Below are 16,994 nucleotides of genomic sequence, written 5' to 3' on the forward strand. Positions count from 1 at the left end.
ATTTAGTGTTCCCTAGGTCTCTTCTACCTTGGATGTGCATCTCTTTATCTAGGTCTGAGACTTTACTTCTGATTTTATTGAAAAAAACCTCTATGGCTTCGCCATAGTATTCTTCTATTATGCTCATGATTCATCTATTAGGCCTTTTCATTTTCATGATGTCCCAATGCTTGTCCATGATGCTCTTTGCTTTTTTTTTTTTTTTTTTTAAACTTTCTCATTTAGCTTTCCTCTATTATCTCCAGCCCAGACTCCTTTTTCCATGTAATCGCTCTGTTGGTGAGACTTTCACTACTGAGGTTTCTACTTAGCCTAGGGTTTTCTATTTCCAGCATCATTTCCATTTCACTTTTCTTTTGCAATTCTGTCTCTTCACTAAATTCAATTTTTGTATCATAGATTGTCTTCCTATTTCATTCAATTTTTTTGTAAACTTTTCTTGTTCTTTGAGCTGTTTGATCACAGTTATAATCATTTTGTTGAATGGTTCATTACTATGTGATTGGTAACTTTTTCAGGGTGAGGGACATATTGTCTTGGTTTTTCATGTCTCTTTCGTTTCTGCACTGGGACTCGTGAATCTGAAGTAGTTAGTTACATGTTTTTCTTTTTCTTCAAATCACCTTTCTTCTTTCAGCATGGCCACACACAGAGTGCAGGAGAGAGGGAACTTTTATTGAGGGCTCCAGGTTCTACCCTGGTCTTTTGAGTTTGCTACTATCTACCTGAACAGGCACCACCCAAGGGTCACAGTATGCCTTTTACTAATCCTCTCCTCTGCTGCCTTTTGGTGTGTCTCTCCAAATCTAGTTGTTCTATATTAAGTAAGCTCTGGTCAACCAAGGCTGGTGATAGTGGATCCTAGAAAGCTGGATGTACAGTTGGGAGGTGTGTGGCTCTGTGGGGTCCTCAGGTGCTTGGGCTGAGGTCTTCAGAATGGGTTGTGCTACCTGTGTGAGGTGCTGTGTGGCTCTACAAGGGGCATCCTTCAGTTCTTCAGTTCTTCATGCATGTGTCTTTCAGCTTCCAATTAATAAACAGAAGCTAAATTCTATGAGTCAATGAACATTTCTATATAAAACATAAAGACTATTTGTTAATAGGTTTTCCACATGACTTAAATTGCCTGAAAATAAGATCACTATATTTAAAAAGTACAATGATGAGGAAAGACTTTTTTTTTTTTTTTTGGTTTTCCGAGACAGGGTTTCTCTTTGTGCCTTTCCTGGCCCAGGCTGGCCTCGAACTCATAGAGATCCACCTGCCTCTGCCTCCCGATTAAAGGCATGGGATTAAAGGCATGCGCCACCACCGCCCGGCCGGGGAAAGACATTTTTAAAGGGGGGGACCCAAAATCCCACGTGAGCACCAGCATGTAGTAATTCAAATCCCTGAGAGTACTAAATATTATCTCTCCTTATCCTTCAAAATATATGTTATACACAGGAGTGCATATTCACAATAAAACAGTACTGATTTCACACCCATTATTTTCTCTTTATTCCAACCACAACTGAAACCAAAAAGGAGACTTGAAATCTATTACAGTACAAAGGAAAACTAAAATTAATAGCTAATGAAACTAAAATCAATAATTAAAAATGCAGTTTACTGATACTCAAATTGTAAAAGCCAGATTCAAACACTTAAAAAGTCACTTTTCAGAACTGACTGATCTACTGTCTGTCTTAATACTAAAGGTCTCCTACATCAAGTAGGTAACTAGCTGAAGTTTACTCCCACACCACAGACACTCCCTACAAACCAAAAACTCCACTGTGTATGTAAGGAGAACAAAGAGTAAATTTTACACAGAAGGGGTGAGCGAATGTAAAGAACCTGAGCTGAATAATGAAGCCTACCACTTTTTAGTATGTAAGTGATCAAATGTAATAACAAAAGCAATAAAATATTCAGGAATTAACTTATCAAGAGTAGCCCCTGTAAGGAAAACTGAAACAAAAAGTAGACTTTAAAAAAATTAGTATTTCTTATTCTTATGCAATTCAACATTTGAAATGCTGGATCTTCCCAATTTATAAGCTTAATGAAATCCCAATTAAAAATTCCAACAGAGGGAAGAGCTTAGCCATAGCTCATACAATGTGCCAAGTTCATCAACAAGTATCCAGAACTCAAGTAGGCACGCCTAAATCCCCTGGGCGTCATTATCCTCTAACCAACCTGACTCTAGGAAGTAAATTTTCTCCCCCTTTGGTTTTTCCAGACAGGGTTTCTCTGTGTATCCCTGGCTGTCCTGGAAGTTACTCTATAGATCAGGCTGCCTCTGCCTCCCCAGTGCTGGGATTAAAGGAGTGTGCCACCACTGTCTGGCCCACTTCTTTATATATATATATATATATATATATATATATATATATATATATATATATATATATATATAAAAGCAAAAAGCCTGGAATGTTAGATCACAGGTGCTACCTCTATATAGGGATTAGCCAGGCCTTAACCTTAAGAAATATCCAGGACCTTCCTTAAACTGCCTGATGCCAAGCCTGATAATCCGCAGGCTTCACGCAGCAGGAAAAAGAGTCCTACGTTTTGCCCTCTGACCTCTACACTTCCCCTAGCATGAATGTCTCCCCTCAACCCTATATACACAACTAAAATAAGTGTAGTTAAAAAAAAAAAACTAAGTCAAGTTTAAGAATGTATACTTTTACTTTTATATAACTTTACCCCCACTCCAGCAGCTGTCTGTTGAAGATAGAGAAATTTAACAAGATCGTAAAACAAGAAAAAGCAGTCACCAAGTGCACTGCTGGTTCTCATCACATAGGATGTGTACAATGTGTACAGTACGATGTAAGTGACAAAACAAACCAGTGAGAACTCAGTTCAAGCCCTGAGCAGGCTGAGCCACAGGAGGCTCCTGAGTTTCAGAGCAGTCTGGGCTGTACAGACACAGGAAGGAAAGGAGAATGGAAGGAGAGGGAAAGGAAGGGAAGGGAAAGAGGAGAGAGGCAGAGAACGGAAAAGGAAAGGAAGGGATGTGGCTCAGTGGTTCAGAGCAATGCAATTTAAAAATCTATATTTAGTAACAAAGATGCAAACACCAGGTTTTACCTTAAATCGCTTGTCCTGCAAAACTTTCTTGATGGCAACCAGTTCTCCTGAATCGCAAAGTTTGGCTTGATATACCACACCAAATGATCCATTTCCAATCACTTTAGTGTCTGTATAACTGACTTCCTGTGGCCTGTCAGGACCCTGTCCAGGGGTTGCCACCACTGTGGTCACCTTGCTGCCATCTTTGTCTCCTACAGGAAGAGAAGGATTTAAACAAAAATTAAAAGTGTATAGCAAAACTGCCAACACATACAAAGTAAATATATTCTTTACTTAAATATTTATTAGTTTAGCATATAAGACAGTTTTCAATTACAGGCAATTTAACCCACCATTTACTTAGCCATTTTAGCTAAGTCCATTCTGCTTTGTTTAAATACATGACGTCATCTGCTGAAAACAAGCGCCTAGAACGTAAATGTATCGTTCTCACATTAAATAACGCATTGGGGAGAAAGGTGGAGAAAGAGCAATACCAGAGGACAGCAGGGGGGGAGACAGGATCAAAGAAGTGTGCGAGTGAAACTGGGAAAGAATTCATCATTTTTAAGTAATAAATGGGAAGCCAGTTATCACTGCTCATGCCTGGACTCCAGGCCAGGCTACCACAAGAGCAATACCACCCTGGGCACATACTCAGAGTCTATAAAACACATATATAAGCCCAACGAAGTTTAAGTTGCCAAGTCAAAGTCCAAATGGTGGACTCCCTTAGGGTCTGACTTTCTGTCTAACTTTTTTTTTTTTTAAAGGCCGTTTACTTGGAAACAAAATAAATGTAACTAAAAATGAGTAAGTACACCAACTCTATTCTGACCATTCTGCCTTCTGGAAAGTAAGGCTTTGAGGTTTTGCTTTTTTTATTCCCTTTTAACAAAATTAGTGTAATAACTCTGAGAAAACAGTCACATGAGAAAATTAACTTGAGTAGGGAGGGAGGTTGGAGACAGGATTTCTCTGTGTAGCTCTGGCTGTCCTGGAACTCGATCTGTAGACCAGGCTGACCTTGAACTCAAGAGATCCACTTGCCTCTGCCTCCCAAGTGCTGGGAGGAAAAGAACTTTAATTTGGGGAAAATGTATAAAACAAAGCACAATAAAACCCATTTGAAACTGAGCCCATGTGTGTGGCTTACCTATATACCCTCATCTCATTTACAGACCTTTCCTTACCTTTTTGCGTTGCCTCATCCTTAGCAGCAATCCATACAGCCCCCTTCAAGCTCAAGACCAGCTTCCCATTTGATTAGGTAGTCCACAATTGTCTCTGAATTCCAAACTATCCTAGGCTACCTGTCACCTGTTCTCAAGCGCTTTAAACCATTCTTTTAGTGATGTCACAATAAACATAAGTTCTAGAAACAACAATCATGATGAAAGGACAATTTCAACTCTTTCTGCTCTTTCCTAACAAATCTAATACCAATCCAATGCAAAGTATAAAAATATGTGTATTTAAAGTAAGTTCTTTAGCCTCATTGAACTTTATCTTTTTCTATTTCTCTTCTATCATGTGACTTTTATTTTTAAGATGCCAACTGAACTCATACTAACCTAATGAAGAAGTAACTCTCCCAGGCATTTCCCCTATCAAATACCAGTTGTTTGATAAATACCCAAAATGTTGGTGGCATACAATGACCAATATGTGTACCCATTTAATACAGACAAAAGCCAATATGCAATGTCTGCGAGATCAACCTTTCCTTAAAAGATACCCTTCATATCAGATACAAAACAGTGACTGAAAAGTATAAATGATTTCTAAAAAGGGTAGCCAGGTGATTTACAGGTAGTCTGGCATTATGTCTTTAGCTTCAAACCAAAACACTAAAAAATTTATTACTAATACCAATTTCAAATTAGCACAGTATCACCAGTTGAAAGACACGTTAACTCCACAATTTTTATCTATAACACTATTATGTATGCACACAAACAGCAGCACAAGTCAACACAATATATATTGTGGTCCTCAGAGCTCTTAACTGCTCACTTACGTCATAACGATGTTTTCTAAAACCTACTTTAATTCTAAATCATCATGTTCCATCCTCAAAACTGTGACTATAGTCATCTTAATTACAATTTCTCAGTTGGTTGTAAACTTTATCCACTCCCCCCTCAAAAAAATTCTTAGTTTTGTCCCTCCCCCTCCTCCTCCTCCTCCTCCTCCTCCTCCTCCTCCTCCTCCTCCTCCTCTTTTCAGAAATGAGCCAGGTGTGGAGACGCAAGCATTATAATCTCAGCACTAGAGACGCAGAGGCAGGTGTATCTCTCTGAGTTCCAGGCCAGCTTTGTGTATATATAGTGAGTTCCAAGATAGCTAGAGCTATCTAGAGCTATGCTGAGAGACACTGTCTCAAAAAAAAGGAAAAGAAACTAAGATTTCTTTGAAGCAAAGAAAGTAAGATAGAATTTACACCAATTGAAAAACTAATTAAGGTAACAGATTTTTGAAGATGCAACATGAATAACAGTTGAGGAACACCACAAGGTAATACTGGGGGAAGCTGACAATCACTCAACTGGCAATTAGCAATGGTGTGCCAAGGAAAAGCCTGTCACAGTGGCACTGGAATCAGCTGACTTGGCAACAGCATAACAACTATACAAACTGATGTGGTGTTTTCCCAGATAACTTCCCACTTCACTGTTTTTGTATGCTTTAACATTAACATCAAAGAGGACTATTATGTCTCCTATGCAAATACAAAGTGAGTAAGAAAGACTAGCTTCTAAACTAGGCACCAGTGCCTTGAGGCACCCCTCCTGCACTGTATAACCCAGCTGCTGCCTAAAGACTAATTTCACATGCTTTCCTACTCCCATGAAAGAGAAACTCTGGTAATAGCCTGTAAAAGGACTGGCTCCAGAGTGGCAGAAAGTACTGGAATATAGAACAATCTTTAAAGTTTCCCACCCTTGACTACTTAACCCTGGACTAGAAGAAGGTATTTCCAAAAATAGTTTGGCAACATTATGTCTTGAAGCTCTACTTCCCAAAAGCAGATGAAAAATAAAAACTTTGAACACTAGACTATGACATCCAAATAATTTAAAATTAACCACTAAAAGTTAGATTACTTTGTACAATAGAACACCACTAACATACAAAAATCAGAATCCTCATAAAAAACTAAAAATAATAAATCTGTTACATTAGAAAAAAATAATCACTTTGCTTAATACTAAATATCTTAGAATTCATGGCATAACAATTCTCATACTAGTTGTATGATACAGACCATTAAAACGAAATTGGCCTTCAAAACCTGTCACCGTCAGTTGGGTAGAACAGCAGACCTATGGCAATTAGCACAGCTCCAGGCCCTCTCTCTGACTCCTCTGCTCTTCTGTGACAACCAGAATCTGGTTACATGGTACACATTTCCTGCTATAATTAGAACAACGTAAAGGTGTACCTTCCTGCTTTTTAGCATAGTAAAGAGATCCTAAATATATCGATCACTATGGATCCCTTATGAAAATAAAGGAAAGATCATATGCAATGTACCACCACCTTCCAGCCAGCGAGAAGGCCCGGCAGGGAAAGTGCCGGCTATAAAAGCCCAATATCCCATCAAATGCCCTATCCACATGGAGGGAAAGAGCCTAGGCTCCCATACCTGCAGATGGAACATACGCTCATCACACACACACACACACACACACACACACACACACACACACACACACAGAGAAATACACAACAAACTTTTGAAAACTTTTCTTAAAAAAACAAGGACTATCTCTGATTGAAGACTGTTAGCTATAGAATACAAATGTGAAATGAACATCCAAAAATATCAAAAGCCCACCTCAAGAATTAAAATTTGATACTCTAACACTGTCATTTTAATTTTATGTGAATTCATAAAACTTAAAGCATACTTTATTTAACAAAGCCATTTTTTCCTTCTTAAAGGGGCCAGTTCTCAAGATTCAGAGCTGAGAAAAGGCAACAAGTGAAGCATGTTTAACCAAGAGACTTCTAAAGAGCATGAAGAAGCCACACAACCCAAGCCAATGGCCCTGCAACTGTCCGCAGGCTGCTCTAGTGACCTGAAATGGGAAGCGGAGTTGGCAAGAACTCCATCTGTAAAACCTTCCCTTGCCTCAAGAACACGGTCCTGATGTAAATAACACACTGAAATGAAAGGCCTGCAACATGCCAGCTGAGGCTGCACTGAGACTCACTGCACACCTAAGAACATTATATTATGTGGAAAAATGACACTACCTATTATTTCTTGATCATGAAGAAAAATAACAGTAATTTTCCCTTAAGATTATGGTTGGCAGAAATGGAAACTAGCTGTTGTCAATTTTTCAGGTTCAAAAAAAAATCAACTCTATCTTAAACAACTGGCTAAAAAACAACTATTAAAGCAAGATGCTCTCCCAAAACAAATAAACTTGCTTAGAAACACAAACAACATAAAAGTCACCAAGGAAAATCAAGAACTGAGGCCTACAGATTCAGAATGACACAAATTCTAAAACCTCACAGTGCAAATAAAAGTCCCTACTCTTTTCTGGGGACTCTCTGGGCCACAGTGCAATTGTTCACGGACGTTGGAGCAAATGAGGCTGAGGAACAAAGAAAAGGAATACCAGGAAGTCAGAAAAAAGTAGTCAACGCTAATTAGCAATAGCATACAAAAATTCCAGGACAATTTCTAAGTAAACCCTTTATTAAATTAAAAAAAAAAGTTCAACCCCACATAATCCTATCTAAAGTAGTGGAGAAAATCAACCAAGCAAAAACAATTGACTGACTGTGTTTCTGAAAGGGCTAGCCTGTGCTGAACCGTGCTCTTCACTTCCTGCAGCACTGGCTCCAAAGACACAAGATGGGCATTTCGTGCTGGCACAGCACAAACTGCCAACCAAGGAATACTGCCCGAAACACCTTGATTCCCACTCTAGACTACCGTACATTAGGAAATACAGTCTTCTTACTATACAGTGATCCCATTCTAGACTACCGTACATCAGGAACTACAGTCTTCTTACTATACAGTGATTCCCATTCTAGACTACCGTACATTAGGAAATACAGTCTTCTTACTATACAGTGATCCCATTCTAGACTACCATACATTAGGAAATACAGTCTTCTTACTATACAGTGATTCCCATTCTAGACTACCGTACATTAGGAACTACAGTCTTCTTACTATACAGTGATCCCACTCTAGACTACCGTACATCAGGAACTACAGTCTTACTATACAGTGATTCCCACTCTAGACTACCGTACATTAGGAAATACAGTCTTCTTACTATACAGTGATTCCCATTCTAGACTACCGTACATCAGGAACTACAGTCTTACTATACAGTGATTCCCATTCTAGACTACCATACATTAGGAAATACAGTCTTCTTACTATACAGTGATTCCCATTCTAGACTACCGTACATCAGGAACTACAGTCTTCTTACTATACAGTGATTCCCATTCTAGACTACCGTACATTAGGAACTACAGTCTTCTTACTATACAGTGATCCCATTCTAGACTATCGTACATTAGGAACTACAGTCATTCTTACTATACAGACCAAGTTTTCTGCTCTTATAGAAATGGTTTATATAGAAAACAAGCACTTTTCATGTTCTTCTACCATCATCCCTCAATACATAACAAATTAGATATCTTTGTATTATATTAGAATGTTTTATTTTTTAAATTGCTGTTGAAGCTGGAGAGAGGGCTCAGCAGTTTAGAACAATTGTTGCTCTTGCAGAGGACCTAGGTTTAAGTCCCAGAACCCACGTGGAAGACCTACAGTACCAGCTCTAACTTCAGTACCAACGGACCCAACACCCATCGTCTCCTGCTATCTGTAGACACCAGGCACATATGTCATGACATACATACATGCAGGCAAACAGAAAACTTTAAAAGATACTATTCAGTACCCCACAACTCTATCGCAAGCTCACAGCACAGGTACAGAACACTACAGTCCTGCCTGGCCCACGGTCAGGACAAATCTCTCTCACCCGCCAGTCCAACCTGTTTACTCAGACCCAACTGAGTAAACACACAGAGACTTATATTACTTATAAACTATACAGCCATGGCAGGCTTCTTGTTATCTAGTTATTCTATCTTAAATTAACCCATTTCTATTCATCTATATCTTGCCACATGGCTCGTGGCTTACAGATATCTTACATGTTGGTACTCATGGCAGCATCTCCTGACTCAGCCTTCCTGTTCCCAGCATTGTCTTCTCTCCTTGTCCCACCTATACTTTCTGCCTGGCTACTGGCCAATCAGTGTATTATTTATTAACCAATCACAGCAACACATTTAACATACAGACCATCCCACAGCATCTGGGTTCAATCCCTACTACTGCAAACAAAAATTCTCAAGATACTCTACATCATGGAGCATCGAATAGTCCGCGATTTAATTATTTATGCAAAAATAAACATCCATCTCAGTGTGCAAATTTGTGTCTTTAATAAGTGGTAAAATTATACTTACAGAATTTTCTAAATTATATTTGACTTATTAACAGTAAATGTATGGTGTAATATGTAGATGTAACCAACCTTCTTATTAAATAAGAAACACAGAACCAATGCAAAGAAGAAAGCCAAGAGGTCAGAGCTAAGAGCTAAAACTTTACCCTTCCTCCTGCGGTGGTCCTACCTCTCCGAACCAGAGCTACCCCCTGTGTTAAAGTCTTTATATAGAGTTCCTGTTCTGCCTTCTCATTGGTTGTAAACCCAACCACATGACCGCCTCATCACGGCCTGTCTGTATAGGCCTCCAGGTTTTCTATGATTGGTATTGAAATTAAAGGCATGTGTATCCAATACTGGCTGTATCCCTGAACACACAGAGACTTACCTAGCTCTGCCTACCAAGTGCTGGGATTATAAGTGTACACCACCACTGCCCTGCTTTCCTATGGCTTGCTAATAGCTCTGACCCCCGGGCAACTTTATTTATTAACATACAAATAACATTTTAATACAAATAAAATATCACCATAGTAATATGTATTTTTGTTTTAGAATTTTAAAATTCCATTGTTTTTGGTGTCTATGTGCACTCTTGCTTTTGGGAGTAGCTTCTCTCCCATCACTGTGGGATTAGGGACCCAACTCACATCCTAAGGCTTGTACCTACTCAGCAATCTTGCTGGCGCTGTATACCTATTTTAGATAGTGATACACCTGACGTAGCAAAAATGTTTTCAAACAAAAAGGGATCTCAAAAAGAAAGAGTTTAAGAAGGCCTGCTCTAGGAGTCAATCATTACCACCTAGGTCAGATAGGAATACATTTTCCCTGGGGGCCTAGCAGGACTGTTGTAACTGGTACAAAAAGGACAATGTCATAACTGGTATAAACACAAACCCTCATTTGTATGAAAGATTCCTTGTGATTGGTGAAAGTGCCTCTTCCCTACCTACGTAAGAAGACTATCTGGCTCACTTTTTGAACCAACTAATACACACTCCTGGGTTGCCTTCCCTTATGTTGCAACATTAGGCTCGGTCAAAAGAATTTCTTGACTGGGCTCTTCTTGCCTGCTTCTAGTAGAGCGGACTAATCTGGTAGCAGAAAGAGGACAGTAGTGAGAGAGGGCAGTAGCCACAGAGTGGTGGCAGCCACGGCACACCACACTATAGAGGCTGCAGAGTTTCCAGCTGTTTTGACAGAAGCAAGTGAGGTGGATCCACCAGCTGAATTGCAAAAGCAAGCCAAACCTGCACCAGCCTTGATAAGCATCAGAGGCAGGGCGATGCACAACTGCCCAGCAGAGACAGACAGCAGAGGCAGAGCTTCAAGGGCAGTGGGGTGCCAGGTGCATTTACAGTTACAGAAGAGGCAGGCTACAAACCAGGCTGTGGCAACAGCAGCACAAGAGCAACAGAAAACAAACAAACAAAGGCAGCGGCAGCTACCTCCCAAGCGGTGGCAGCCATGACAGTGGCCAAAGCAAGCTGTAACAAGGGCTGTGGTGCAGGGCAGAGAAACCCAAAACCTAGGTCTATAAGCTGCAAGGCCAACTGCCTTGAAAGGCTGAGGGATCCTACAGGAACCCTAACAATTGTAAAGCTAACTGTCCCAGTAAACAGGCCTACACAAGAGCTATAAAAACACTAGAGGGTGCTACCTGATATTGCTACTGCTTGCCTGCTGCCGCTGCTGTCAGAAACTAAGGCACAAAACAGTGGCCAAGACCAATAGTTGAAGCCCTTCTCCTTGCCTGCCCATGTTCCAAGTAAAACAAAAGGACTACAGCCAACTGACAGATAACACCAAGTTTTGAACCATACACTCTACCGTAACTGGCTATCTGTAATACAGCAGGGTGCTACTTCAAAGGATTCCTGTGAGGAATGCTAACCCTGACCAAGCAGTGTTGGGATTTTGTTGTTTTTAATAGCACACTGTATCGTGGGTGCTCAATAATTTATATTCTTTGAAGTCTGAGCAGAAAAGAACAAGATCCCCCCTCCCCGCTATGCTCTTGGACCTCTCCGTCTGTGACCTCCTGCTGTGCTTATCAGTGTTCTATACTTAGTAAAAGCACTGGTCCCCCTCTTCACTAGGAGCTCTTAGGAAAACAGAGGTTATCATGATCATTTCCCGTCTGCTTATTATTAGCACAGGATTTAGCACAATGAAAGTGCTCAGCAATGTTGGTTACAGGATTTACAAAGACCATTCAAGCAGAAGAACTGTTACAATTTGAGAACTGACTGTACTTAGTGCCAAACACAACAGTGCCTTTTCTTTTTCTGTGCGTGCCACTGCTCAGATCCCAATCCTGGGGTAAAGCATATAAACGCCTTTACAACAGTAAAATGTAGTTCTGGACTTACTGCCAACAGGTCAGTGTGTGCCACACGAGTTTAAGGCAAGCACAATAGTTACTCTCTTCCAACAACATGCTATGGCCTTTGCTATTAAGACAACATATCAGCCGGGCGGTGGTGGCGCATGCCTTTAATCTTAGCACTCGGGAGGCAGAGCCAGGCGGATCTCTGTGAGTTCGAGGCCAGCCTGGTCTCCAAAGCGAGTTCCAGGGCAGGCACCAAAACTACACAGAGAAACCCTGTCTCTAAAAATCAAAACCAAAAAAGACAGCATATCACTCTCCAGCTCCCAAAACCTAACTGTGTTCAACAAAACTAAAAACTTCAAATAGTTCACAGAAAATTCTGGTAACAGAATCTACTAGCTACCCAAAATTTTACTTGGATAGCTATACTTGTTTTGAACTACTTTTAATTAACTTATTTTTATCTTCTCTTAGACGCAGAACTGTACTTTAAAACAAGCAATAACCCCAAAAGGAGAATGAACTATACTAATTTAACAGTCTGAACTTCATTATTAGTTTACTAAAAATCACAGAATCAAGCCTATTTTCTATTTTTTTTCTAGCTTCCATGAACTAGAATAGAATCAAACCAAGCCCGAAATGAATAAATATTCCACCTGATCTAACCCACACTTGAAATAATTACAAGGCAGATCTTAGAAATAAGTACTGACCACTGATATCTAAACGGTCTGCATGGTGTACACAAGTCACTTTGACAACCTTTAAAATTTTAACGTGCTTCCCAAACTGCCTAATTTTGAGAAGGAAGGTAGACAGATGGTATTTCTTCCTTTAAGGAAGAAAGTTTCCAGATTGTCAATGTAGTAACACACCATGCATGGAAATAAAGAATCAACTCTAAGTGCTTACAGTATAAAAGCAACAATTACTCTAACAGCTACGATTCTGATTCAGTGAGGGTTTGTTTCTTGGCCAGCCACGAATCCAAGTACAGCACCAGAATTAACACTCTAGGTATTTCACAATGGAGTAAGTCTGTTTGGGATCTACCACCCATCCCTTTCACCCCAAAAGACACAAGCTAGCAGTTCACTCAGTTCTGCCTTCCACTGAAATATGCACCAAAGATAACCAAATTTCTTTGCAACGAGTCTTTCTCGGTACTGCCAGCTCCCAAATCAACACAGTGACTTCTTATTAATTATGAAAGCTCGGCCTTAGTTTAGACTTGCCCACTAGCTCTTACAACTTAAATTAACCCCTTTATATTAACCTACGTTTTGTCTCATGGCTTTTTACCTTTCTTTCATTCTGTATGTCCAACTCCCTCCCTGTCTTTGTTAGTGTCTGATGCTGGTCTAGATTCATCTCCTCCTTCCTCTCTCTCTCTGCAGGAAGTCCCGCCTATACCTCCTGCCCAGCTATTGACCTTTCCGCTTTTTAATCACAGCAATACATTTTCACACAGCATACAAATATCCCACAACACTTCTTTCCCAAGGCACATCACACAAATTCACACACAAAAACATGTTTTTACACATATTTTAAAGTGAAAAATTATTAACCTAAAAATTGCTGGTAAATATCACTGACAACAGGGTTTGCATTCTCTGGGTTACTGCTTATTCCTATGTGTTTTACTAATCACTATTTAACAACTAGAATCCATTACATGAAGGCAACACTCATGTTCATCTCATCTTTCTTGGAATGACCCCATTTCACACCTACGCACACAGCAGACTGTAAAGTAACTGCTCATACAAGTAAAAAACCCTGCAGCTGCCAGTACACTTCAGAAACTACATACAGCTGAAGTGACTGAAATAAACACCCTAGACTTAAAAAGATACGACAAAGACAACTATTGACAATCCTACCTAGGGCCAATCATAATTACCACACACCAACATCACAAGCTATATGATTATAGTTTACAAAGTTTACCATACAGTATCTCATCTAAGCTAAGCCATAATCCTAAAGGGGAAATTGAAAACCAGTTTGAAACCAGAGAAGAGAGGGTTAAACCTCAAAAACTAACTTAAAATCATTCAAGATTATGTAATCAGAACAAACTATTTAAGTAAATTTATCACAATGCAAAGTAATAATCAACTGCTCGACATCAGCTGTTACTCTTCCAAGAACACAAAGAACATGAATGGAAAACAGGGAAGCATGATTTTTCTATAAGCAAGGGGGAATATGAAATGCAGATCTTACTAAATCACATACTAGCTTTGATTTAAAAAATTGTACTTTCTATAAATTCAAAAGTATAAATTTGCTTAAAAATAAGATTTTAATCTTATGATTATGAACTACTTAATACCTTTGATGTCAAATTATATAAATAAATATGGTAAGGCAGCACAGCGCTCCCCACGTCCCGTTCTGAACGGACTCCAAAGAGACTCAGCAGCAGTCACAGCACAGCACAAGGACTGCCAGCCCAACACCTTAACATCGTCACATCCTTACATCAGTAATCGTTCACATACAAACCCTCCCCGTGCCCACGAGCGTGCACTATTTTATAACCATTAAATCAATGGCAGACAAGTGTCAAACACACCGCAGGTTCCTCTATCTTCTACTGTTCTTTCAAATCTTTAGTTACTTGAAAAAAAACTTCTTTTCTCCTTCCTAGAGATTTCATCCCAAACCCCAAGATTTAAAATCAACCCTACCCATAGGTAGTTTAAAAAAAGGAAGGAAGGAAGGAAGGAAGGAAGGAAGGAAGGAAGGAAGGAAGGAAGGAAGGCAGGCACAAGAGTGCTCTTTTGTGCCAGCACCACACAAAAACAGTGTCAACAACTTATAAAGCTGCTGCGCATGTGCAGAAAGACCTATCCATTTCCCACAGGTCTCCACCTCCAATGTCCACTTGCTATTAGTGAATTTTCTTATTTGTCACTGTAAATATGCAAATATTTATGGTAACCATTGCTCAGTTATTAAGCCTTTATAGGACAGCCTAGGAAACTACATTTAAAAAGACGTACTGTCAGGCAGTACTGGCATATGTCTTTAATCCCAGGCAGAGGCACAAGGATCTCTGAGTTCGAGGCCAGCCTGGTCTACAGAGTGAGTTCCAGGACAGCCAGAGCTACACAGAGAAACCCTGTCTCAAAAGAAAACAAAAAACAAAACAAAAATAAATAAAATAAAATTTTAAAAAGATGTTAATAACCCAATTTAATCGTATAGAATCAAATCCATATTCATTTTTATATTTCTTATCTTCCAGTAAAAACTGGCTTAACATCCCCAACTCTTTCCCTGCCAAATAAAATAAAATAGAATTTTTTTTAAAAAAAGGAAGACAAGAAAATCTAGCAATGGCATGCAAAGAAGACACGTAAAAACCCATGTATCCAGGAAGGAAGAGCATGCCGACGATGTCGTTCACAGAGCAAAGCCACTTGGTGTCTGTCCCTCACAAAGCCGCACTAGAAGAGATGCTACCCGAGTTCTCAGTAAATGGAAAGGGCCATTGGGACGACAGTCCTGCACTCGCCTGCCTGATAAGTACGGCTGCTGATCCTGACAGTGTGTCCTAAGGAAAACCTGAGGACATCTCCCACACTGCCTATTCACTGCTCGCAATGTCAGAAGTTAAGAGAGCCATAAAGGCAGGAAACAATCTCACCCTTGGATGGCTCCAATGTCTAATTTGTCCCTTTTAGATATTCTTTGTCATCTCCAGTCAGTTATTTCAATTGGACTTACAGTCGACGAGAAGTGAAGAGCTCCCAATTAAACAAATCGTTTGTAAAATCAGACTGTTTACCAAGCTACATTTAGAAAACAATGATAACGGGTGAAATCAAAACACAGATGCTGTTTTAATTTTTAAAAATCATCTAGGCTGAGAAAGTAAAATCAATTTGTGCCGCCACTCTGCTTCCTTCTGTAGCATCATTTGCCCCTGATAACTGTCTATGACAGTCTCCAAAGTAAGCTACTCAAGTGTGCAGGCAAGGGAAGAAAACACGTGCTAGAAGTTTCCTACACTTAATTTCTTTACTCCCTGGCCCCCAGTACCCTATTCATCACCGGTAAGGCCACCCACTCTCCAGGTTACTGTACTAAACTGCGGGAAGAAACAGAATCCCACAAAAAATGCATCCCTGATCTTGAGTTGTCTTGAAGACTTTTCTTTACATCACTACTGTATCTCAAGGTACACAGGAATGAATTAAAAGCAGCCATATTCATAAATGACAAAGGCCCAGAATAAGGGGATGAGGTATCAGGAAAAGTCACCGATGGGCACTGTATTAAAACTAAGGATATGGGGCAAAACAGCTCATTCTAACCATGTATAAAGTTTTTTTCTTTTTAAAGACAGAAACATACTACAGGAAAAAAAATGTAAAACAAACTAAAAACTCTAAGTGAACTCAGGAGATGTCAGTACTTGTAGTTTTGAGCACTTGGCAACTCAATGCTAGCCTGGTTACATAGTGAGAATCTGTCTTTAAAAAACCTACTGCTGGAAGAAAATACAAGAAGCGGGGGGGGGGGGGGGGGGGGGATATGATCTTTTGGAGATTTAGATGGTCCAGAAGAACTTAAGAACATGTAATAAAGCAAGAATTCAAGGCAAAAGTGGTAAAATAACAAGTAAAAAGAGGAAAAATCGGTTTGGTCTCTGCATCTGACTGCTGTTGTTGCTACAGTAACAAAGTGCCACCAGCTAGGTAGCTTACAAAACAAAAATGGTTCTCTTTCAGCAGTGGAACCAGAAATTCAAGGTTGCAACTCCTCCCCTCCTCCCCTTCCTCCTCCTCCTCCTCACGGGGTGCAGTCTCTGCCTTGTGTCCTTACAGCTCAGTCCACTCTGCCTCTGTGGTAAACCTCTCCTGTCTGTTCTCTCCTGTGCTCTTTTCTAAGGATATCCGTCCCAATGGATCATCTAAGATGACCTTATTTCAAGATTCTCAAATTAACTGCAATCTACAAAAACTCATTTTACAGGTAAGACATCATCATAAGGTGCAGGAATTTGATGTGGCTTATTGTTCCTGACTGAATATTTGAGGCCCCCCACCACCATAATTTGT

The 16,994-nt window shown here is 39.8% G+C and overlaps 1 protein-coding gene across 3 annotated transcripts in view; it reads right to left on the reverse strand.

Moving 5' to 3' along the window:
• Gsk3b (glycogen synthase kinase 3 beta) overlaps positions 1–16,994 on the reverse strand; it is a 155,296-nt gene that overhangs the window by 94,655 nt on the left and 43,647 nt on the right. For 2 of the 3 annotated variants that reach the window (XM_059277674.1, XM_059277675.1), the window contains exon 2: positions 3,088–3,281. In XM_059277674.1, coding sequence (XP_059133657.1) covers positions 3,088–3,281 — 194 coding nt within the window. Of the gene's footprint in view, positions 1–3,087; positions 3,282–4,252; positions 4,366–16,994 lie in introns of those variants that run through there. The other variant, XM_059277676.1, reaches the window with a different exon arrangement.

The sequence above is a fragment of the Peromyscus eremicus genome, chromosome 12 (assembly GCF_949786415.1).
Source record: "Peromyscus eremicus chromosome 12, PerEre_H2_v1, whole genome shotgun sequence".
Taxonomy (NCBI): domain Eukaryota; kingdom Metazoa; phylum Chordata; class Mammalia; order Rodentia; family Cricetidae; genus Peromyscus; species Peromyscus eremicus.